This window comes from Syngnathoides biaculeatus, chromosome 1, assembly GCF_019802595.1.
Source record: "Syngnathoides biaculeatus isolate LvHL_M chromosome 1, ASM1980259v1, whole genome shotgun sequence".
Taxonomy (NCBI): Eukaryota; Metazoa; Chordata; class Actinopteri; order Syngnathiformes; family Syngnathidae; genus Syngnathoides; species Syngnathoides biaculeatus.
The window spans coordinates 3,113,164-3,138,963 of record NC_084640.1 but is presented as its reverse complement, the minus strand read 5'-3'; the positions used below and the strand labels follow the sequence as shown (position 1 = coordinate 3,138,963).

Here is a 25,800-nt window from a genome sequence, read left to right as displayed (position 1 = left end):
GTCCAGAAAATATTTCTTTAAAGTCTTGGAGATTGTCAAGATATGTCTTGGCAAATGTAAGATGCAACATTTGTTGTTGTTTTCATGTGTGAAGTCTCTCATGTGTTAAAAATAAGTACATGAACTGTGTACCCTGCTTCAGTGGGAACCCAACTATTCCTGCCTACACAAGTCAGGGATTGAACCACAAATTCAGTGACCTGGATTTGACACCAAAAAATGTAAATCATTAATCTGACACCCAGTTAATGAAATTGCCTAATGTGTGAAGATAGCAAATAACTGTCTTTTATATATAACCTCATTTTGTGTCATGAGGGAGTTACTGTACATCAAGAAAAAAATAACATTTTATATGACATTAATGGAATATGGAAAGTTCTCAAATAATAATGGGCTACCTCTCACTGTCTTTTTATAGCAACAATGCGTACATCACTGTCTTCATTAACAAATTGTATTTGCTCTGTTGCCATGGAACTAAAGTATTTTGCGGGAATAAAAATTAAATCACTCTTCCTGTGCTCCAGAAATTACCTTCGACGTCAGGTGTGAACGTCCTCTTTAATCTTTCTGGAACTCAGAATCCTTGAACTTTGACCTCATCGCCATGATGCTATTATTCAGTGCAGCCTGGGATTCTGACAGCTGCTGCCTGTCTCAATTTTGCTTCCTATTTTTTGTGCAGCTTTTCATACAGTGGCTTTACAACATTCAGAACCTGTACAGCGTCAACACATTTAAGACAAATGTAATTCAACCCTCTGGAGAAAACACAAATAGCTGAAACTAATGATATATTTATTGTTCCTCTGTTGCTTTGATTGTTACCATTGAAATCCAAACTATCAAAGAAACTGTATGGTATGACACAACCTCGAAAGAACAAACATACACATGCATTATGACCTATCCAGTACTATCTGTTGCATTGTTTCTAAAAATATGTCATGTTTTATTTCTTATGGATTTCATGAAACAACAATTTAATTCGTAAGTAACAAATAAAAACAACAATTAACCTGTCCACATAAGCATTTTATTCAAAACCCAGTCAACTAGTTGTATATCATGAGATTTAGGAAAGCAAAAAACAAGCATCACTGGCAAATGCTTAGCACATCTGCCTCACAATTTGCATGTCCTCCTTCTGCTTGTCTGGATTTCTTTCTGGGTACTCCATTTGACTCCCACATTCCAAAAACATGCATGTTTAGATGTGAATGAGTGTGAAAGGATGTTTGTCTCTGGTGGCCCATTTGTGGCCATTGATCTACTTTCAACTACTCCAGGGTGCAGTGGCGTGCAAAAGTATTTTGCCGCCTGGGGCTAAATAAGCTTCTTGTTTACCCACCCCCGACGTAAAGTCTGCTTGTTTGACACCACACCTCTAATTATATCTCAATTTTTATTATTTTTGAAAATGTATTTTCTCATCTTGCACTAGAAGTTTTATGGAAACCACTCCTACCCCTTACATTCCCTGGAAACAGTTAATAGGTCAGAAAGTAACACTTACGTTTGTGTCCTTTAAAATGACTAGAACGTTTATATATTTTTCTCTTCTCAGAACTTAAAAATACAGATAACTGACGGCCATTATAATGCCACTAGACTCTAGATTGCCCATAGGTGCAAATGTGAGTACAAAATGTACTTTGTTTATGTCTGCCCTGTGATTGGCTGGTGACCAGCTCAGTCCAGACCAGAGTGCATATGAACAATGTGCAGCAAAAGATTAAAAACATAATGTTGATATTTTTTACATTATTTTTTTGCCTCTCGGGAAATTCAGGTTAAACTGTCTCTATATTTCTCTTTCTTTTAACCTTGAACCTGTAACAGGTGTCACCATGACAACAGACGAAGCAGAGTGTCACCAGAAGAAGACGAGGCAGCAGGAGGAGGCCAGCCAGGACCCAAAGCCGCCCTCCCCAGAAAAGGAACACTTCCGGTCCCGCAACCGCAATTCAGCCGGCCGTGGCCTCTCTCACCTTTTCTCCTCGTTCCTGAAGAGACGCTCGCAGTGTGAGACCGAGGGAGGCGAGAACGAGGAGGAAGAAGTCAAAGCCCCCATTGCTGATCCGGAACCTGAGTTGAAGATTGAGGGTGAGGTGGCTCACGACCAGCACTCAGTCAGCAGCGCTGAGGCCCAGGTCAGGATACGTGCGCACGTCACTTTACATATTTATCTGTCGGTTAAAATTTCTTTACTACAGTGAAAGCAAAAAGTCATCACGATGACTATTTAGTAAGTATATGTTTAATAAAATTGTCTTGCTCAGGCTGCGCAGGTAAAGAAGAAAGAAACTGAGGAGAGAGAAGAGTTAGAGGAGGGTGGAAAAAACATAGAGCTCAACAAGGAGAAAGCAGAGGTGGCTACACTGGAGAAAAAGGAGGATAACAAGGACGGGGAGGAGAAGGTGAAGGGGAAGGAGGGGGGATCTGATGGTAGTAGTAACGGAGAGGAAGAAGAGAAGGCCACAGAAGAGGATTCCAAAACTCCCAGAGCTCCACGTCGCCCCAAAACCATGCAGATTGAAGTCACCCTGCTGGATGACACTCTGTATGAGTGTGAGCTGGATGTAAGAAATATTGATTTTTTTTTTTGTGTGTGTGTGTAATCACATGAATGTGAATGCAAAGTGAATGTTTTTATATGTTATTACAGGCCTGTAAGTGATCAAAACAATCTACAATTGGAAATACAGGGCAGAAATGAGGAGCACTTCGTCTTTTGTGGCTCACATGTTCAGAATTTTACTTCAAAACTTCAAGGAACTCCAATGTTTCTGTGGAATAGAATATATTTCCTGTGCTGAATCAACGTGATTATGTTATGCCATTATTGTGCCATTCATTTTGTGATCCAAATGCTTTGTGTATCTTTGGTACACTAACTAAAAAGTCTAACTTGCCCCTTTTTGTAATGTCATAAAAACCTTAAGGATGAAGCAAAATGTACACATTAACCTTTTTGATGCTCACTGAACTGAGGTTTTGTGGGGTACGAGCCAAAACCATTCACATACTTAATATCTTGTTTTCTCCAGAAGTGCCACTATCACAGATAAGATACTTGAGCCAAAAAAGCACTACTACACATTTGGAACACGACTCATCTTCCTGTTGCACTTGGCCCACTTATTGAAACGCCACAACAAGACCTTACTGTATGTCAATCCGACAAAGGTCGTTTTTAGAAAGGCAAGGCAAAAAGGCCTCTCGTGATGTCTGCTATTTTTTAGAAGAAAACATCTCTCATTTGCCGAGCATCTGTTTCGAGTGACACTAAAAGCTGTTTGCGGTCCTTTGGGCAAGTCCACTATTCCCATGAGTCCCCTGTGCTGTTCTCACCATCCGCTAAGCCGTGTTTGACACGATAATTAAATCACTCTGTTGCATTATCAGGTGAACACTAAATGAACAAACTTTCTTGTTTTTTTTTTCTTTTTTGTGTCAGAAACACGCCAAAGGCCAAGAACTGTTCACAAAAGTATGCGACCACCTCAATCTTCTAGAAAGAGACTATTATGGGCTGGTCATCTGGGAGACACCCAATGTTAAGGTGAGCTGGCGACAAATTGTCAATAAAATCATTCAGAGTTCCACCTTTCATTCCTTAGTCCTTCAGGAGTTTGGCATCCTCATACGCTGTAAGGTTGATCCTGACATGCCTTATTTATTTTGTCAGACCTGGATGGACCTAGCCAAGGAAATCCGCAGGCAGGTGCAAGGTGAAGTCAATATGGGTCACAAATGGGCCTCCATTCAACATAATAATGTTCCCTGCAGATGTTGAAGGTGATTCAAATACAATTTATTATCCCTTTATAAAAGGTACCAACTATGATTTCACGTTCAATGTGAAATTCTACCCTCCGGATCCAGCACAATTGTCTGAAGACATCACAAGGTAAAGTCCAATTTTGTCAGACTCAAAACATTGTGACTTAAAAGCGTATTGTGGACAGCCTTTAATAGTCTTAAGGGATGGCTACAGTATCCTTGATCCACCTTTGAATACTCAAAAAAGGTCCCATGAATGTTTATTATCAATTTATCATAATTTACAATGATAATCACCATACGTGTGCAAAAAATAATATTACCATTGAAACATTTAGGGCTCTATATTCACGATTGTTGTAAATCCAGGATCGTGCGTGGTGTAAACTCTGGGAGGAGGTGGGTTCAACCTTTTGTTGGTAATTTTGTGGACTTGGTGTACATCAGTGCTTTGAAAGGAGGGAAAACTTAACCCCGTGATCGTTGATGTGTAACTACCATGCTTTTCTTTAGCTGAATATCAAAGTCAAAGTCAGCACATTGAAACGTAAAATTTATCCTATTAAAATGTGAAATTTATCACATTATAAGCTGATACCAAAACTTTTTTTCCTGGCTTGACACGAGATTTATAATAATGAGTGTCTAACTTCTTTTCTGCTCATGTGGTATCAGTTGTAGAAAAAGCAAACGACATGCAGTTAATGCTTGCTGTGGCACACAATATGCTGATATCTAAAATCCTGGTAAATATGGACAACCTCAGGAGCGTTCAACTGAGCATGATTATACTTTTTATATTATAGTTACCCTTAACCTTAACCTTGAGTACATTAATCATACATCATTGTGAGATAGTCAGAATCGTCATGTGTTCAAAAACATTCATTTTCATGAAATTCAAAAAGCATTTCAAAAGCATTTCATTTGTCGAAGCATTTACATTGCGTTGTCCAAGAAAGTAAACCATTTTCAATGATTGAGATTTGTTGTACACACATGGGGATTGACAAGTAGTATAGACATTTGTGAAGAAATATGAAATTGACCAAATTTGGACATAGGACGCTTTGGAAGGAGGAAAAAGCCACTTTTAGGAGTTCAAGTTTGCATGATTTCTTGTCATGTCTGAATTTCTCATTTTTAAGGTACTACCTGTGTCTTCAACTGCGTAAGGACATTTTGCAAGGACGCCTGCCGTGCTCTTTTGTCACCCTGGCCTTGCTCGGCTCCTACGCTCTGCAGTCAGAGTTAGGCGAGTACGACCCTGAGGTACATGGCAGTGAATATGCGAAGGAAATGAAGATGGCTAATGGGCAGACCAAGGAACTAGAGGACAAGATGATGAAGCTGCACCACACGTACAGGTCAGACCACAGGTTCCACAAATCAGTGCTGGAAGTGCTCAGATAAATTAAACACAATGCATTTATATCATCCATCCATTCATTTTCTTTGGCTGCTTATCCTATTATAACGAGGAGTGGGGAGTGCTGGAGCCTATCCCAGCTGTCAACGGGCGGGAGGCGGGTACACCCTGAACTGTTTGCCAGCCAATAACAGGGCACATCGAGACAAACAGCCACACTCACAATCATACCTAGGGGAAATTTTGAGTGTCCAATTAATGTTGCATGTTTTTGGGATGTGGGAGGAAACTGGAGTGCCCAGAGAAAAGGAGAGAACACGGTTCCTCAGAACTGTGAGGCCAATGCTATACCAGCTGATCCACCGTGCCGCCGCATTTATAGCACATATTCATATATATATGAATGAAGAAAATGGGAGAGAAGGTGGAGTAGAACAGGCAAGCGTGAATGACCAGGAAGTGGCTTTGATTAGTAAGGGAGAAGTTAGAAAGGCACTGAACAGAATGAAAAATGGAAAGACAGTCAGTCACAATAACATACCAGTGGAGGTATGGAAGCAATTTGGTGAGGTGGCTGTGGAGTTTATGACCAACTTATTCAATAGAATACTAGTGGGAGAGAAGATGCCAGAAGAATGGAGGAAACGTGTGCTAGTCCCCATTTTTAAGAACAAAGGCGATGTTCAGAACTGTGGAAACTACAGAATAAAGATGATGAGCCACACAATGAAGTCATGGGAAAGAGTAGTGGAGGCTAGACTCAGGACTCTGGTATTGCATGCGCAAGTCTGGTGTGGCGGAGAAATATGTTAGAATAGTACAGGACATGTATGAGGGCAGCAGAACAGGAGTGAGATGTGCCATTGATGTGTCAGAAAAATTTAAGGTGGAGGTAGGACTGCATCAGTTGTTCCGCGCTGAGCCCCTTCCTGTTTGCGGGAGTAATGGATCAGCTGACAGACGAGTTTAGACTGGATTCCCCTTGGACCATGATGTTCGCAGATGATATTGTGATCTTCAGTAAAAGCAGGGAACTGGCGGAGGAACATTTAGAAAGATGGAGGTACGCACTGGAAAGGATAGGAATGAAGATTAGCCGAAGTAAAACAGAATATATGTGCGTGAATGAAAGGGGCGGAGGAGGAAGAGTGAAGCTCCAGGGAGAAGAGATAGTGAAGGTGGACGACTTCAAATACTTGGGGTCAACAATACAGAGCAATGGAGAGTGTGGTAAGGAAATGAAGAAACGGGTCCAAGTGGGGTGGCACAGTTGGCGGAATGTGTCTGCTGTTCTGTGTGACAGAAGAGTATCCACCAGGATGAAGGGCAAAGTTTATAAAACAGTGGTGAGACCGGCCATGATGTATGGATTAGAGACAATGGTCCCAAAGAAACAACAGGAAGCAGAAGTTGAGGTAGCAGAAATGAAGATGCTGAGGTTCTCGCTTGCTTTGATTAGAAATGAGCTCATAGCTCAAGGGACAACCAAAGTTGTATGTTTTGGAGACAAGGTGAGAGAGAGCAGACCTCGATGGTTTGGAAATGTTCAGAGGCGAAAAAGTGACTATGTTGATAGAAGGGTGCTGAGGATGGAGCTGCCAGATAAAAGAACGAGAGGAAGATCAACGAAAAGGTTGATGGATGTTGTGAAGGAGGACATGAGGACAGTGGGTGTGAGAAAGGAAGATGCACGAGAAGATGACATACTGTGGTGACCCCTAACGGGACAAACCGAAAGAAAAAGAATAAGTAATCAAGCAAGCAATCTTCATATTCATTTTTTTTAATCAAGAAGAAACTGATCCAGTATTGTCACAAGGACGGACTAGAGGTAGGACCTAAATGCAGGACTGCAAGGCGAGGACGCGATTTTACAAAGAGGTCGGTACACAAGTTGCAGCCCAAAAAGGTAAAAGCACAAAAAAATGTGTGGCAAAAGGCAAGGTCCAAAAACATGAATTGAGGGAAATAACATAGAACATGGAAAAACAAGGCTATGACTATGAGGCACAACTAACTAAAACTAACTAAACTAACACGAGAAGCTCGTAAACTCACGCTAAACTCACACACAACAAACTGGCAGCCTAAGATACAACACACGAGGCTTAAATACATGACATAGTTATGCAGGTGTATGACCATGACCCTGTCAGATATACTGTGTGACCTACTTCTGCATTTGACAAAAAAGTCAAAGTGCTTCCTAACAGCATGAATAAAGAGCGGAATGGGACTGGGACAAAGCAACTGCAGAACATTTTAAATGTCTGCGGTGTCTTTTGTTTGATACAAGATGACACTACCGAGGCACCAAAGATGAAAACATGCAGCGTTTATACATTCTTTTTTTTGTATATATCCATCAATCCATCCATTTTCTTAGCCGCTTATCCTGACAAGGGTCGCGGGAGTGCTTTAGCCTACCCAGCTTTTATCGGGCAGGAGGCGGTGCACACCCTTAACTGGTTGCCAGCCAATCGCACGGCACATAGAGACAAATATCAACCAGTAGCATATCTGATGCTCCCTTGAATTTCAAACTTTGGCTCATAACACAAATCAACCAGAGGCTGATTTAAAAAAAAAAAAAAATCTAAAATTGGGTCACTTGTAAATCAAGATACCACTGCAAAATATTCATTTTAGTGATACGTGCAGTAATTGTGCCACACTAGATGGACAACAGGGCTTTGCGAAACACCCTTGCCTTCTGTCCTGGATTTATTTATTGTTCATAGTCCTAGTTCTTATATTGCATCCTGGTTTTGGTTTTGCAGGTCAATGAGTCCTGCTCAGGCTGACATGATGTTCCTGGAGAACGCAAAAAAGCTGTCCATGTATGGAGTCGACCTCCACCAGGCCAAGGTGAACACAGAAGATGTACTTGTCGTAGCAAACCAAATAAATGATAGTGATGTGACTAAATTACACCATATCTGAAATTCAGATCAAAATATGGCATCCAAAGGATATAAAACACAAATAGAAAAACTTTCCATGTCATAAATTCCTGTGTGGGCTCAACAACACGAGGACTTGCCAGATTTTATGAGAGAAATCAAGTCAATCGGTGTCAAACTAGGGATTAAATACTGAGATGGAGCCTTTTAACGATCTTGCTACCCCCTTGTGGTTTCTAGTAACAAGTACAAGCCAATCAATAAATACATCTAACTGCAGAGCTATATAACCCATCAATTTTGCAAATGTGTATACTTCGGTAGATATCATTCATGATATATATGTGTAAAAAAAACAGAAATTGAAAACACGTAGTTAATGTGTTTTTTTGTTTCAGGATCTCGATGGCGTTGACATCATGCTGGGAGTTTGTTCCAGTGGTCTGATGGTCTATAAAGACAAACTGAGGATCAACCGTTTTCCCTGGCCCAAAGTCCTGAAAGTCTCTTATAAGCGCAGCATCTTCTTCATCAAAATACGTCCCTCAGAGGTAGAGTATCCGAAAATATTCACCCACAAATTGTGCAAATTGCTTTGAATATCTTCAGATTGTGGTCGGATGTCTTGTCTTGTCCTCTCCTCTATCAGGTGGAACAGTATGAGAGCGCCATAGGCTTCAAACTACCCAACTACAAAGCAGCCAAGAAACTGTGGAAAGTTTGTGTAGAACATCACACCTTTTTCAGGTAACAGGATGTTTAATCTTCCTGCTCACAAGTTCAAATGATTTGAAGAATTCAACTCTGTGTGTGTGCAGGCTTACATCCACTGAGATGGTTACAACTCCCAGGAAGTTTCTGGCTTTGGGCTCCAAGTTTCGGTACAGCGGTCGAACTCAGGCTCAAACCAAACAGGCCAGCTCTCTCATTGACAGGCCAGCTCCTCTTTTCCAGCGCACCTCCAGCAAGAGGAACTCCCGCAGCATGGATGGAGGTAGACTCATCTTAGTGTTGATCGATTGTCCTCCAAGTCACTGATGGTGTAAAGTTTTATCCACTCTAAGCAAGATAAGCAGTATAGACAACAGATGGAAAACAGTTTGTCTAGTGCTACTACTAGTGAAGAAGTATTTGAACACCCTGCTATATTGCAAGTTCACTTAGAAATGGAGGGGTCAGAAATTTCCATCGTAGCTGCATCTCCACTGTGAAAGATAATCTGAAAAGAAAAATCCAGAAATCACAATGTATGAGTTTTTAATGATTTATTTGTGTGATACTGTCAGGTTTAAGCAGCCTAGGACATTTAAAGTAAAATTTTCAAGGAAGGAAGACAAGAGGAACTTCTGGGTCGTGAGGAGGACGTGGGATGTCTCTGTTTCACAATCTCCAACCCGTTCTTATCACATCTCCACATCTCCACTTTTTTTTATTCCTTAGCGTGGTCTGCATCACAACAAAGCAAATGTGACAAACAAAAGCAACTGTGACAAAAATAGTCCATGTGAGTCTTTGCGATGTCTACACCATCCTCTTGAGATCGTCTTTATGTTGTTATCTGCATCAATGTCTGGTGTTTTCACGGCACCCAATGAAACTTGATTGCATCACATATTTAAGTACATCATAGCAAAGTAGCCATGGCACCCAATGGGCCTCTTGATTGCATCACATCACACAAGCAAAGAAGCATTAAAACCCAAGAAAGCAAATATGAGATAACTTTATATCCAATTAATCTAACATTTCCCTCCTGTTTATCTAAAATTTGCTTAAATTCTCATATCACCCAAAATAGACACTTTGCCAGATCTTCCAACTACTTTGATACACTCTCAGGAAAAATGGTTGTTTATGCATCGTCATGCATGAACAGTTTATGTTGCAAAATGCTTTTCTCGCTTTCACCCTCCATTTCAACAATGATGTCATTTTTAAGTCTTCCTTATTGCAATATTTTGTGTAATGGAGCTGTTAATTTGGCTAATTTGGTACCCAAATTCAGCATTAATTTGTCAGTCCCAAAAATGACAAATTGTTAATTTGTTTGTGGCTTTAGAGTTTGTAAAATGTTTAGCCTGTTAGGGTTAGGGTTAGGGTTAGTTGGTTAGTTGTTGGCAAATTTGGAGTTTCTTTTTGCTTTGTGCCTGTCCTCAGACAGATTTTAAAAAAGCCACTGTCTTTCATGTTTCCTTATCACGGGACGCTATCAGTACATAATTTAAATAAACTATGGAGTTGAAATTTTGACTCCAAATGTGAATGCAAACCAAATTTGGCATTCTTTACCCACTGGGGTTGAAAGAAATGCATTACTTATATCTATTACGATGAATATTATTGCATCTGGTCTGTGGGAATTAAAGTGAAGTAAGTAAAGCTAGTCTTGTTTTGTATGTCCTGAGGTGCAGTCGGCACACTCCCCTTACAAGTTTTGTCCAAGTCTAGTCTATCTCAGTTGGTCATAAATGATATGTCATATTGTGAAAAAGGCAGTTGGGGGTCGAGAGGAGCGTGCACGTTCTTAATTTTCAACTTTCCTTTGTTGTCCCGATGTCAGTCCTGTCTCGTCATCATCTCTTCTATGAAACATCAGTTAATTTTCTTTCTCTCAACTTTCTCATCGCTATCTCATGCTATTTTCATCCAATATTCTATATAACTCATTTTATTACTCATTATTATTACTTATTTCATTATATACTCCGGCAAGGTTGCTATTTTTTTGGCTATTTAACTGACCAGTGAAATTGTGTTGGATATCAATTGATATAAATATTAGTTTTGTGTCAGATTTAATTTTTCTGACATATTTCCAATCTTTACATTGCAGTGTGTCCCTAAGTTTTTCCTTACAATATTTTCCATTTTAGTCAATTTGAACCAGTCAACAACTCCCATGGAGTTCGAAGTGGCTTTGTTCTGGAGTTCCAAGTGAATTTGTTCTATAACTCTTTCAAATGGAGAATTGTTGCCTTTATTTTCCAAAGTGGCGTGTTAAGTTTACAACTGAAGCTATACCTCTTTCACACAATATTCTCTTGCACAGGCGGGATTAGGGGTGTTTATGGAATTTATTGCAAAGCTATTTACACACGGAATTTAAGTGCGCGACAGGGCGGCGCCACCCTCAGGGGGTTTCGGGAATTTTAGGAGCAAAAGCTATTTACACACGGAATTTAAGTTTGTGACAGGGCTCCGCCACCCTCAGGGGGTTTCAGGAATTTTAGGAGCAAAAGCTATTTACACATGTAATTTAAGTGTGCGAAAGGACTCCGCCACCCTCAGGGGGTTTCGGGGATTTTAGGAGCAAAAGGTATTTGCACACGAAATTTAAGTGCGTGATAGGGCTCCGCCACCTTCAGGGGGTTTCAGGAATTTTAGGAGCAAACGCTATTTACACACGGAATTTAAGTGCGTGATAGGGCTCCGTCACCCTCAGGGGGGTTTTCCACCCTTAAACTGCTTGACATTGACTAGTTTCGACAAGGCTTGATCGTGTCTCCTTACACGCTTTAATGGCTCCCCGTCATTTACTCTTTGAACCGGTTTCACTCTTTTTAAACCAAAATTGGACTCACCATGTTGTCTTCCGTCCATCTTTGGATCCCGTCAACCGTCGGATACCAGCCGGCGGGCTGCACGCCAGTTCCGGAAAGGGTCTTTAGACTCAGAAGGAGTCTGCCCTGGCCACGGTCTTTCTGGTATTCAACACACCCACTGGAATCCTCAGGCATCTTTGGATCCGGCTCGAAGGAGCAATTTAATGTCAGGTTTAAGCAGCCTAAAACATTAAAAAGTACAATTTTCAAGGAAGGAAGACAAGAGGAACTTCTGGGTCGCGAGGAGAACGTGGGATGTGTCTCTTTCACAATCTCCAACCTGTTCTAATCACATCTCCACGTCTCCACTTTTTTTATTCTTTAGCGTGGTCCGCATCACAACAAAGCAAATGTGACAAAAAAACCAACTGTGACAAAAATAGTCCATGTGAGTCTTTGCGATGTCTACACCATCCTCTTGATATCATCAGTCTTTATGTTGTTTTCTGCATCACTGTCTGGTGTTTCCACGACACCCAATGAAACTTGATTGCATCACAATATTTAAGTACATCATAGCAAATTTTCATGGCACCCAATGGGGCTCTCAATTACATCACATCACACAAGCAATGAAGCATTAAAAACCAAGAACGCAAATATGAGATAACTTTATATCCAATTAATCCAACAGATACAGCTGAAAATAAGTTTTTGAACACCTGTAGATCAGCTAGAATTCTGACCCTCAAAGACCTGTTAGTCCGCCTTTAAAAGTCCACCTCCTATCCATGTATTATCCAGAATCAGATGCACCCATGTGAGGTTGTTAGCCTTGATAAAGACACCTGTCCACCCCATACAATGAGTAAGACTCAAACTTGTAACATGGCCAAGACCAAAGAGCTGTCCAAAGACACCAGAGACAAAATTGTACAACTCCACACGACTGGAAAGGTCTACGGAGAAATTGCCAAGCACCTTGGTGAAAAAAGGTCCACTGTCGGAGCACTTGTTAAAAAATGGAAGACGCTAAACATGACTGTCAATCTCAATCAGAGTGGAGCCCCATGCAAGATGTCACCTTGTGGGGTCTCAGTGATCCTTAGAAAGGTGAGGAATTAGCCCAGGACTACACGACAGGACTTTGTCAAACACCTTAAAAGAACTGAGACCACCGTTTCCAAGGTGACTGTTGGTAATACACAAAGACGTCATGGTTTGAAATCATGCATGGCACGGAAGATTCCCCGGCTTAAACCAGAACACATGTCAAGGCCCATCATAACTTTGCCAAAGACCATTTGGATGATACAGAGGAATCATGGGAGAAAGTTTTGTGGTCAGATGAGACCAAAATGGAACTTTTTGGTCATAATTCCACTAACCGTGTTTGGAGGAAGACAAATGATGAAGCATGGGGGTGGTAGCATCATACTTTGGGGGTGTTTTTCTGCACGTGGGACAGGACAACTGCACTGTATTAAGGAGAGGATGACCACGGCCACGTATTGTGAGATTTTGGGGAAGAACCTCTTTCCCTCAGTCAGACCATTGAAGATGGGTCATGGCTGGGTCTTTCAACATGACAATGACCCGAAGCACATAGCCAGGAAAACCAAGGAGTGGCTCCGTAATAAGCATATCAAGGTTCTGGCATGGCCTAGCCAGTCTCCAGACCTAAACCCAAAAGAAAATCTTTGGAGGGTGCTGAGACTGTCTTTGTCAGCAACAGCCCAAAAACCTGTCTGATCTAGAGAAGATCTGTGTGGAGGGAGTGGGCCAAGATCCCTCCTGCAAACAAAGGCTACTGTAAAAAATATTAACATTCGTTTTCTGAGGTGTTTTAATACGTATTTGCAGATGTATTACACAAATAAATTGTTAAAAAAATCATACATTGTGATTTCTGGATGTTTCTTTTCAGATTATCTCTCTCACAAAGGACATGGACCTATGATGAAAATTTCAGACCCCTCAATGATTTCTAAGTGGGAGAACTTGTAAGATAGCAGGGTGTTCAAATACTTATTTTCTTCACTGCAGTACTGGACAGTATATACTGTAACTCTTCAGCGTCTGTGCATTATCAGGTCCATGTATAATGCTGTACAATGGTTCAGTCAACAAAAGCTTTTTGGTTTTGATATGACTATGGGTATTTTCACTTTACTTTACCATAGCATTACTACAGTTATCTTGTCCCAGGAAGCATAATGGCATATTTAAACTTTCTGACAAGTACAGCACTTTGGCCTTACTGGTTGGGTTAAACTCTGTTGAGTCCAATTCTAGTTAAACATTTTGTGATTGTTATCCTCACTTTATTTAAAGGTGACAACCTCAGTCACACTGTGCTTGCTGTTTTTAATTTATTTCTATTAATCAACTGTGTTCTAAACTGAGGAGCACGTGTAGTAGTTTAATGAAGGGGTGTCAAAGTTATTTTAATCACAGGCTACGTAATTGTTAAAGTTGTACTCGGGTGTTTGTTTATAACGCTGCATCCATTTCAGCTAGGACTGTAACATAACTCTAAAAATAAATGTAATATAACTCTAAAAATCACAATTGCACACAGTTTTTCGCAGTTTGTTTTACATTGATACACTCAAGGTATGAGTAGATTTGAACAGAAGTAAAAAAAAAGTGGGTCAAAGCTTTGAGCAACCTGGCTCACAAGTCGTGAATTTGACAGCTTAAGACTTTTGCAATTTTGACATCTCATTACCATTTCCCCTCAAGCCATGTTGTCCACCCCAGACAACAAATCCAGCCGGCCAGTCAGCGCACCCATCATGTCGCCGCTGTCTCCGGGGGAGAACACGCCGTCGCCGCTCTTACACACCCTCCATTTCGCCAACCGCAGCCACAGCTCCACGCCCAAGTTGCATCGCTCTGGAGACAGGAAAGCAGAGATAAAGGGCCATAGTCAGAAAACTGACTCCACCAAAAACCAGAGCCCCAGACCAGAGTCCACTCCAGAAATGAAGGTATTGCACATTACTGCACTATTGAAACGAATTAAGGCTTATTTTTATTGTGTACAGTGAGTGGCTACAACACACACTTGCATGCATTTAATCAGCCAACATTTGTGCCATTCATCCAATGTAAATTACATTTTAATACAAACCTTAAAAAGGCCCAGCACGCTCCCACTGAATCAGTGTAGGTACTATTTGAAGGAATGCCTTAGCTTTATATTCAAAGGGGGACTAGAAATGTATTTATGATAAGTTTGAGTTTGCGAGTTGTGATTGGACTCAATCTTGATATGTTTGAGCTGTGTCTGCACTACCAGACATTGTCCAGGAGAGAACGGAGACGTTCCCCCTCTGTGACCACCGCCAATGGGGAACGAGAGAAAAAGAACCAGGTTTGTTCACGGGATGCATGATCGGACACCCCCCCAACCCTCCCAAAAAAGAGATTATGTTATGACAGTTTTAGTGAAGAAGAGGGATGAAATATTGAGAAGAACGTTGTGGCGGGATAGACTGATTGGCCTCTTCATTAGGTACACCCGCATGAGAAAACTGCGCCAAATATTCATTGATGCAATCTACTTCAATCTGGTTTCTTATCGTGGTTGTACTTATTTGGCACTTAAGTAGAACTTTATTTCGGTTACCTAATGTTATGGCCGCCGAGTCATAGTGTGAAAACCAACCAGCTACTATAGTGCATATCATGCTTGTTTAATAATTAGACAGATATGCTACTATTAACATAAACTACATTCTGCAGTTTTTGTGCTTTTGTGATTGATGACTTTGTACTACAACATTGCCATCTGCACCACTATAGTTATTCAAATAATTTTAGATTTTTTGAAAAGTACTTCCTTTTTCCATAGTATGGAGTTTATACTATATAATTTCTCTAAATTTAATAAATTTTTGTCTTGATCACACTGGATTAATTATTTTATATTATTACTTCACTTCATGTGATTTTTTTTCTTTTACATGTTAGATCACATGAAATAGTTTGCTTTCAGTTTTACAAGAGATCTCTGGCAGAGCCATAAAACCACACATAACTTTTTTTTCTTCTTCTCTGATGGGAGAGCAGCACTCTCCTCAGGACAAAAAGACGGAGATGATGCGAGTGAGGAAGGTTAGCATGCATTTGCTAACTGGCTTTGTTCATGCTTGCATAAGTTCCACTTTTTTCTTTGTTGTCACATAGACATTGTTTTTGGCTGCCTTTTCCCTTTTAAAACATGCCCATGCCCTGTGGCTGACTTCATTTTGCTAATATTTTATTTACTCTATTTACTCACTGGATTGTTTTATTTTTTATGTCAAAGGATGGACTGTGCCTTGTTATTTTTCCATTCCCTCAAAGCAACGTATTGTGATAATAATATGTAATATATTGATGGACTACTGTAGGTAGTACTGGTTGGAGCGTTGGCCTCACAGTTCTGAGGACCGAGGTTTGGGTCTCGGCTCCGCCGGTGTGAGGTTTGTATGTTCTCCCCATGCCTGCGTGGCTTTTCTCTGGGCACTCTGGTTTAGTCCCACATTCCAAAAACATGGAACATTAATTGGAGACTATAAATTGCCCTTTGGGGTGGTTGTGAGTGTGAGTGTTTTCTGTCTCCATGTGCCCTGGAATTGGGTGGCAACCAGTTCAGGGTGTAACCCGCATCCTGCCCATTGACAGCTGGGGTAGGCTCCACCACTCCCATGACACTTTTGAGGATAAGCAGCTAAGAACATGAATGGATGGAAGCTGTAGGTGTATACTAAAGAACATAAAAATTAGGGCTAGGGAATTCTTTATCTTTGGGCTTATAGTCTATAAAGTTACAAATTAGTATATAGTGAACCTTTCCCTGACAGAGTTCGCTGTTTACAAAGTCACCTTTTTATGATTTTTTTTTTTATTTTCTTCAATGAAACTTGTCCACAGCACATTTTTGGTCTTCCTTTGTTGTGTTAATATGCCACGAATAGCTGTCAGAGCCATGGCCAATTGGAAATAGAAAGTAGCTTCTAATATTTGTATGTTAGGGAAAAGCTAAATTTAGCCTGGGTCGTTATTGGAAGTTGCCCTATGTTTTTTTTTTTTTTTTTGTTCTCTTTGCTGAGTGACTATTAAAAAGTTCATGCTAAGAAACCTTTGTGCTTGACAATTGGCATTATTATGTTTTGTAAAGCAGCTCTTTTGCTGTTTTTCTTTTTTGTTTTAAATCAAATCATATTTATGCTTCAAGGGTTTGTTTCACAATAAGTTTAATGTACAAGTCTTTTGGGATCATAGTTTGTAGTTTTTCGGGGGGGGGGTGGGGGGGTGAAATTCTTTTGTACCTCTGTTTCAACTATACAAGATTGACCAAAACACTTGATACTAATGTTAGCTAACATTAGCATGGTCTCTGCCACTTGTTGTGGATTAAAAGGTGATTTATTTATGTACAGTTGAAGTGCTTTTACGATAAGCAAATACATTTTTGGTCACTCATTGCAAATTCTAGTCAGTGCCAGGAATTGCGACATTGAAAAAAATACCATGTTGTTCGTGAGGGATTATTAACTTTTTAATAACAAGCGATAATGTTGAATGAAGGACATCAAGCCGAGGAATGAAAACATTTGCAATACATTATAATTAGGTTTGACAGACAATAAAATGGAGTGCGTTGCAGTATTACTGATTATTTAGATATCAAACTTGTGTTATCTAGAAAGGTAGGAGTACTTTGATTCCTGGTGTGTGTGTCTGATGCACTGCAGCTGGCTCTGCATGCACAGTGTTTGCTGCCCTCACTCCCTCTACTGCTTTGTCTCAGTTTAGTTTTATCTCCACACACACACAACTTGACGCCATGTGGAGGAATTTACCTTCATTTCGAATGCGTCCACATCTCCACTGTGTGTCGTTTGCAACGTTTTTTTCATTATGCACAGTTCATGATTCTTGCCCTCGCTGCCGCTTCTTATCGGATTCCATTGCTACTCAAATGCAAATATTCCTTGTGAGTGACTGCAAAGCAATTTTCAACCAGATGTTCTGTTTTCCCCATTTTCTACAGAAACGAGCTAAAAAACTTGAGGGTGAAACTATTTATATCAGACATAGCAATTTAATGTTGGAGGTTTGTATGGTTTTCAATTCTGTTTTCAATGTCGTGTTCATGTTTCTCTGCCTGCTTCATATTTCCGTCGAATCTTTTTCTTTTCCCTCTGACTCTGCTTTTCTTTATTCATTGTATTTTTCTAGTTAAACCCTAAAGGCTTCGCATGCACCATTTTCCTCTCTGACTCTGATGCAAGTAACTTCATTTCTCTTTGACGTGACTTTCATGTCTTGTTTTCATGAACGACTGTACACTATATGACTGGATGTGTTTTTTTATGCTGCCATTGAATAAACTAGCCTTGCAGTTTTAGTTTTGGCGTTGCAACCAACAATACAGAGTAACTGAAATGGTACAGTACAATGCTTACCCTTTAAGTGTTATACTACTTTCACTTTGTCCCAAAAATACCACAGAATTTGACCTATGAAAGAACCTGGCACCTCTATATTGTTTCAACTCTACTAACTGTTACTACATTTCCAAGTACAGTATTTCAATGTAATGTATTTGGAATTTTAGGCATGGATCCACCTTGAGTGGGTTACAGGAGGAGTATGAGGGTCATGTTAAGCAGTACTGTAGACAAAAGTAGAGTAAATACAATAATTTTGATTCTCTAAATGACATAATTGATCTGGTGTTCTGGCAGTCTAGTTCAAGGGAACTAGATAATTAAATGTGCTTCCCAGTCATAAAGTACACAGTATATACTGTATGTCACTGTAAAGCCTTGGACACTGTTCTTCTCTTTGTTTTCTTCGTTGTACACACCCACATAACTTCTTTTACACGTGCACATTGTTTGTTGTGTCATTCTACTTCTGCTCTGAACATTGTTAGATGTATACCAGTCTGACCTCGTGAATTAAAACTGGACATTAACTTTTTAAAGACAAATGTAGTCAAATAGCTGAGGTATTTCACATCATTAAGTTGAAGTGGTCATAATATTGAGACCTGTGAGTGTACATTTCTGCTTGGTAGAATTGAGAACTTGTCATCCTCTCTGAGCTTTAATGAGCCATAGATCATGCAAATGTTCCCTTCGCTCATCAGCTGTCATCAAGATAATTGCGTTTCTATTTGATTCGGATGACAGGAGACACATGATGACCTCTCTTAATTTAGTTCGTCCACTTCGCTGCAAAGGTCCCCTTGGGACAACCCATTGTGTCTCAAGGTTGCCAAAGGCCAGGAAATGTCCAATAAATATCCGTAAAATCTTCAATGCACAGTTGACTTTGGAAGATTTGGGATGCGGCCTCCATGATTCTGCCGTCAACTGCAGATTTCCATTTATTTTGTCTTAAAGTTGGTTGTTTTAAGTAAGGATGCAGTTTTCCACTCCTTTCCATGACCATGTCTGCTCTTTTTGAAGGACGTGGATAAAACCCAGACTGAGATCATGCGTCACCACACGAGTATCAGTGAGTTAAAGAGGAGCTTCATGGAGTCCGTACCAGAGCCTCGACCCAGTGAGTGGGACAAGCGTCTTTCCACCAACTCACCTTTCCGCACAGCCAGCATTAATGGCCAGCTGCAACCAGGGGTGAGTCCGCCAGCCGATAACGCCCCTTGACTCTGTTGTTGGTGTCGGACATCATTTTGGCATACAAAAAGAATGCAAAATGCATATTTTAAAATAAGACAAATTCATATATTGACCACCCGCGCTTTAATTCTGCTTAAAGCAAAGCACAGTACACAGAAGCCGACCGAATAATTATGAGGAAGCTTCTAATGTCAATTAGACAAAATCAAAGCTTATTCTGAGGTTTTTATTAGTATTAGCTGAGCTATAAACAATCATGAACAAACTTTGTATTAATGCATCATGCAGTTGCCACCTGCAGCAAATGTTATGGTCGTAATTTGATGAAAATTATAAGTAAAAATAATGAACCCACTCCCAGAATTTAAAACATATGTATGTTGCCTCAGGAGGTTTACCAATGTGTATCAGAGTTTAGGAAGTAACGATTCAAGCACCAACTAAAAGGTTTTGGTGACGCAAGCGATTTGCCATTGGCTATTTGTGATATCAATTATGTCACTGGCCTTGGTACAGATTCAGACTTTAAGATTTGTATTTGAAATGTTCGTGTTCATGCTTCATGTTGGCATGTTAAGGGCAAGAGTCTCAGCAAACAAGTCGAAAGGCTGTCCATGATTGATTGAGCAAATTTTTACTTTACACCAATCTTCCACTTGACGGCGCTGTTGGCTTCTGTAATCACAATGCTTCTGCATGACTAACTGCAGTCACAAGGGGTCTATAGTCTCATTATTATTATTTTTTTTGTTTGTTTGCTGATGTGAAGAGCGTGCAAGGGGAGAATGTGCGCAGTTGTACCACACGAGCCACATACAAAGTAGCTGCATGCTGTATCTGAGGGAAAAGATGCATTGGATATCCGTTTTCTTTGTCTCAGGCCGCCAAAAGTCAACGTAGCCAAGCCCAGCGTGGCACCCTGAGGCCACAGCTTAGTGGCAAGAATGGCATCCCATCCCTAGCATCACCACACTGCGCTTGGCTGCAAAACTAAAGAATTCAGTACGCTTCAAGCAAGCGGGAGAAGAATATGGTCAGAATGGGTGCAAGTGTGCAAAGTTAACTCTGGTTCCACGTAGCCGTGCAGAAGCAGGACATGTATGCAAGGCAAAACAAAAGATGAAGAATAACAGTCATATTGGAGAAATAGAGCCAATGGGCCGCCAAAGCACTTCGACGCGTACCGATGCCGTGTTTCAGCCGTGCTTTCGAATTTTTCAAAAAAGCCTCGCCCTGGGTTTGCTTTCCCACTGGCTGCGCAAGGTGTCATTTTGCTCCATCAAGCAATGAGCCGCATGGCTGGTTCGAGCCTGATGATTTAGTTGCATGTTTTGAGCCTGGTTGGAGTTCGAAGGACAAAAAAAAAACACTTTCAAAAACCTACACAACAATAGATAAGAACTACAACTTTCCTCCCATTCTTTGTAATCTTTCTCGTTCTCTTAACTTCTCCTTACTGTGCCTCATTCTCCTTATATGTCTCTATTGTGGTTCCTGTTACCCCCACCCACCTACAAAGAAAAAACGTTTTGGCATTTTTCTTTTATTAAAAATAATCTAAATTAAAGCAGAGCTTTCACATCTACACAATCATTCTGTGTTATTTTAAATATTGACCTTAATTGTCACGTTTCCATTGACTACTGGGTGCTTTGTCCCTCTGGGGGAGAGGCTATTCCTCACAACTGGGACAGCAGTAGCTCATGTGTCAGGATGTGGGCTTTGGATCTGGTTCACTCTGTATGCTGGGCTAAACAAAATACAGTAAATGAACGTATAATATCAATTAGCAAAAACACAGACTTTAAACATCTAAAATCAGTTGCCTACCAAAACAAGTGTAGATAAGTGGAAGTGTGGAGGATGTTTTTAAATTAAATCCTTATGAGTATTAAAGAAACATGCATTATCTGAAGACTGTCATTTTCTGGCAATCGTGTTCCTGTAACTTCTTTGCTCAACTCCAAAATATTGTAAATCCATTAACCTGGGAACTCTGCATCTTCTGATTATTTCCCTTGTAATGCCTATGTCTAGCCTGCCTAGGTTCTTATGATGAAATATAGTATAAGATTGGAACTAAACATATCTGTGGAAATGTTTTTTTTATTATGAGACTTTTACAAATAAAGCCAAATAATAAACAAAAACTGGAGACCTCTGTTAGCCCACATCTCAGCACCTGAAGACACAGTCTATGATTATAGACAAGATTACCTGCACATATGCAGTATAACAATTGACCCTGGTAATGAAAAAAATTCCGTCATAAGGGTACTTTTTGGGACACTGCCTGAGGAAAAACTCGGATTAGTTTTATTACAGAACGTTGGGAAGTATGATGAGACCCAAGATAAAAATGAGAAATATATGCCATGGCATCACTTAGTAAGTACTCCTACTGATCCTAGTGATCAGATAATATGCAAGGCCAATACAGTACTGTGCAAAACTATTTACCAACTTTTTTTTCAGGACATTTTCCCCAGTAATCATTTGGCATGATGAAATGGTAAATTAGATGGCTTACAAAAAAGCGAAAAGAAACGTCCTGTTGAGTTTGAGTGAGTGTCTGGATAACGGTAAAACTACAGGAAGGGTATTTGACCACTTGTACAAATTGCTAATAATAATTTTGAAAGTTTTATATTAAAAAAGAACATCAAATGTGATGCTTAGGAGTTTAAAGTATCTTTACACGCCACACTTTGAAAGAAGTTGCACAAAGATGTAATGAAGAAAAATTCAGCTAACCAGAAATACTTCATTTGTGGCCTCTGGGTGTGTAACTCCACATTTTGTAAGAGAAAGCTCGATAAAAAGTAACAGCAAACAGCAGTACAGGCTAATTTTAGCAGCTCCCAGGTACACTGCACACCATCACGCCCAATTTTCATGAAACTTGGGAGGTATGGTAAAAACCGTAGTATTTCACATATCAAAATGCACTTTAGCATTTTTTTTTTTTTTTACATCTTAGGAAACATTGTCCTACCTGATTTTATCTTCCTGTAATGTCTCCTTTGGCAGTCCTGTATCTACTGTGTACTCAGAGCACTGTGTATGAAGGTAATGAGATGGATGGAATGAACCACTTTGCATTATTTTTTGCAAGGTTAGTTTAAGTGTCTCGGAGAGTTTCTATTTGATTAACGGAACCTCATTTTTGAACTTTCACAGCAAAATTATTTTTATCTTAATATTACTGACATTGGGCGGCACGGTGGGTGACGAGTGAGTGTCTGCCTCACAGTTCTGAGGACCGGGGTTCAAATCTCGGCCCCGCCTTTGGGGAGTTTGCATGTCCTCCCCGTGCCTGTGTGAGTTTTTTCCAGGCTCTCTGGTTTCCTCCCACACCCCCAAAACATGCATTCAATGAATTCTTTAAATTGCCGGTAGGTGTGATTGTGAGTGCGACTGTTGTCTGTCTCCATGTGCCCTGTGATTGGCTGGCGACCAGTTCAGAGTGTACCCTGCCTCCTGCCTGAAGACACCTGGGATAGGCTCCAGCACTCTTACAACCCTTGTGAGGATAAACAGTCCAGAAAATGGATGGATGGATTTCTGACATTTTTGTTTTGTAACTGACATTATTAAATAAAATTAAAAATCTCCAAAATCTCTATATTTCTCTCCATTGAAAATTTCAGCTTGACATATATGCATGTCATCTCAGCTCTGGAGGTAGTGTGTGTTGTACTAAAAACACGCTATCAGTCATATCAAAAGTAATGGACCTTTCCAACTGGTGATCTTAACCCCCGCCCCCTTAGCTACAGTTGCCATGTCCCACAAGCTTCCAAAATGGCCACTGAACAGAACAGGTTTGAAGTCGATTCTTTATTGCGTATCCCAGATGCCAGATGCCAAATGTGTCAGACTTGTCCAAGAGAGTTCTATAGAGAGATCTCAACTATTTCGCGCAAGGATATTTACACGGAATTAAGATTTTGGACAGAGCAGGACACAATGTCAAAGTTACAGCAAAATGTTGGCGATCGATGCAAAATAGTTTGACGCCTCACAACCGTCATATTGAAATCCAACAGGATAAAATAGTGGAATCGTACTGCGCATGTAAAGCAGGGTGAGTACTTTTTACTTGGAAAGATCATGAGTAATATCATTGTAGTCTTAATAAGTGAGCTAGGTTCGATTTTCTACAAGTGCATTTAACCACTGGTGATTAACTCAGTCAGTACTGTAGTCACCAGATGAAAAGGTTTGTCTTGCCTTGTAATCAAATTCAGTGCTTTGTCTTAAAAGTCTGATGTGATACAAATAGGCAAATAGACGTTTCTCTCGCATGATATCGTACATTTACGTATCACTAACCAGAATCTTCAGCATAAAACATTACACACTTCATTCAGTAGGTCAGTGATGCATTAACAAAGTGAAAGTTGTTCTCCTGTAATGTATAAAACACTGATAATAATTCAATCAAACTCAGAGAAGATACTTCTCCCTCACTTACCTTCGAACATACAGCCTTGTGTTTGTTGATATTGTTTACATATTTGAGCTCTTCCGCAAGCCGTAATCCTTCGTAGACACTTCGTCAATTGTGTTTTAGGCTTTGGAAAATGAATCAACCGGGCACCTTGTAGCAGAATTGCACGTACACCAAGTGTACATGAGAACCATTTTCTTCGTAACATTAACTTTTCCAAGCACAGCCTACTGACAACCAGGATTGCTTGTGGACAACATGGCGGAAGGGACATGTCAAGCCAGGGGTTAATACAATCCGGCTATCTAATTGGCTGTTATTGTACGGGTGATTGACAGATCGGAAAGGTCCATTTCTTACCTCGTGGTACTACCGATTTTTTTTCCTGAAGGGTGTTTACTGAGGTCTGGCATTTATTATAGTGGACACCCCAGGTATTAATAAGTGTGAAAGAGTGGAGTCCACAATATGAGGTATTCCAGTGATTTGGATAACATTGTAGTGTATTATTGTTTTCCATTAACCATTGTCATTGAGCTAAACAAATCTTGTCAGTTGGAACCCTTTTCTACACATCAGTGATGAAAGTCCCCCAGATTTTCCCGGAATTCCGGATTTTTAAATCTTCATGAAAATTGTTACGGAACATTGAGGGAAAATTGCCTAAAATTAATCCGGATATTAGTTGACAACATTGAACGAACATGCGTTTGAGTTCGTTGTTTTGCTTTCACGAGCATGCCACGTTTAGGCACTAACACTACGAACAGTAACGCCCCATCCCCTCACATTCTTTCAAGACGTTGCTTATTTTGTGTGGTCTTGACATTAATTTACGTGTTTATTTCATAAACGTTGTTAACTAAACAAGCCTGCTCCAAAACAACCACTATTCACCCAGAAAAAGGAAATGCAAGTTAACCGTACTGAGCATGTACGGAGCATGTACGAAAGCGCATGTTCAGAAGTGCGTCATGTAATGCGAGCGCATTTACGTTGAAAGTCATCAACATCATGAGCCATGTCAAGGGAAATTTGGTTACACCACGGGTTCTCACTGCGTCGATTGCGAGGCAGTGTGACGGCATGCCCCCCCAAAAATAGACACGTTAGACTATCATCCACCTCGTCGGTTGATTCAAGTGTGGCCAATACGTCGAGCACGTGCACATAAAGGCGCGTTCTAGCAAGCCGGCCTCCTATTTACGGCAGTCCCGCGATGCCTGTTCCCCCCACAACAAAACGTCAGGATTGCCGGGAGGAATGTTTGTGCCAATGTATCGCTAGCTTGTTTCCAGGAACGTCAATTATGTTGAACTAAACTTTCAGCATTTTCAAAATATTGCGATATAGACCGTTAGTGTTTATTCCTTGACAGGCCAGTGCATTTAACTTTTCTTCAGATAGTTTGTCAGATCAAGAATTTTTATTGATGAAAAATTTTAAAGACTGTTTTATATCATGTTCTACTAATATCAGTTGAAATTGGAAATTGTCTTTTCCGAGTTTTTAATTTTAGTTTTCTGTTTTAGTTATGCATTTCTTTTATTTTATTTTTAATTTACAGTTATGTTATATGTCAGGTTCACCAATCAGACATTCATTAAACAGGACAAAAAAGGAAGCAAAGACACCAGTTCAAGTCTCGCGAGGAGAGAGGAGAGGAACTGTCTCATACAATTCACCACTGCACTGTCTGATTATCCTCTCCTCGGCACCTCTATTTATTTAGTTTTGAGACACCCTTATTTACATGGATGCTACAAAAATGTGACGACAAGCAAAACAGTTTGAAACAAGGTGTAAATGTTTGTTCATGTACGTGTGCATGTGTGGAAGATTGCTGAATACATGTGTGGTCATCATTTCTTTAACAGGCACCAGTTCTAACAGTTCTGATGATTAGATGTTTTTGTTCTTTTGCTATCTCCTGCTAGGAGGCTGCCACGGTATCTAGGGCAGAGCAAAGCATTTCTTTATTGGAAGCAAATGTATGATAATTATGATCACAATTATTCCTACATTTCCCCCCTGTTTATCCTATATTTGCGACCACGTTTTCTAGAGCAGAGCAAAGCATTCTTCATTGCAGGCAGAG

At 40.2% G+C, this 25,800-nt stretch overlaps 1 protein-coding gene and 1 long non-coding RNA gene across 18 annotated transcripts in view; one reads left to right on the top strand and one right to left on the bottom strand.

Annotated features, from left to right (window-relative positions):
* LOC133504638 (protein 4.1-like) overlaps positions 1–25,800 on the top strand; it is a 215,013-nt gene that overhangs the window by 157,724 nt on the left and 31,489 nt on the right. For 11 of the 17 annotated variants that reach the window (XR_009796150.1, XR_009796114.1, XR_009796120.1 and 8 more), the window contains exons 2-16: positions 1,846–2,156; positions 2,286–2,585; positions 3,464–3,568; positions 3,695–3,737; positions 3,841–3,916; positions 4,938–5,156; positions 7,939–8,026; positions 8,460–8,612; positions 8,711–8,808; positions 8,880–9,055; positions 14,349–14,596; positions 14,908–14,982; positions 15,681–15,725; positions 17,650–17,712; positions 19,076–19,246. Coding sequence is in view for 13 of the 17 variants with exons in the window: in XM_061827860.1 (XP_061683844.1) it covers positions 1,854–2,156; positions 2,286–2,585; positions 3,464–3,568; positions 3,695–3,737; positions 3,841–3,916; positions 4,938–5,156; positions 7,939–8,026; positions 8,460–8,612; positions 8,711–8,808; positions 8,880–9,055; positions 14,349–14,596; positions 14,908–14,982; positions 15,681–15,725; positions 17,650–17,712; positions 19,076–19,246 (2,163 nt within the window). In the remaining 4 variants the exon portion in view is untranslated. Of the gene's footprint in view, positions 1–1,845; positions 2,157–2,285; positions 2,586–3,463; positions 3,569–3,694; positions 3,738–3,840; positions 3,917–4,937; positions 5,157–7,938; positions 8,027–8,459; positions 8,613–8,710; positions 8,809–8,879; positions 9,056–14,348; positions 14,597–14,907; positions 14,983–15,680; positions 15,726–17,649; positions 17,713–19,075; positions 19,247–20,129; positions 21,306–25,800 lie in introns of those variants that run through there. The other 6 variants (XM_061828282.1, XM_061827382.1, XM_061827461.1 and 3 more) reach the window with 6 other exon arrangements.
* On the bottom strand, positions 9,312–12,080 carry LOC133505801 (uncharacterized). The gene is made up of 2 exons (XR_009796349.1): positions 11,643–12,080; positions 9,312–9,507 (listed from the first exon to the last, which is right to left on the bottom strand). It is a non-coding gene; the product is annotated as an uncharacterized LOC133505801 (long non-coding RNA).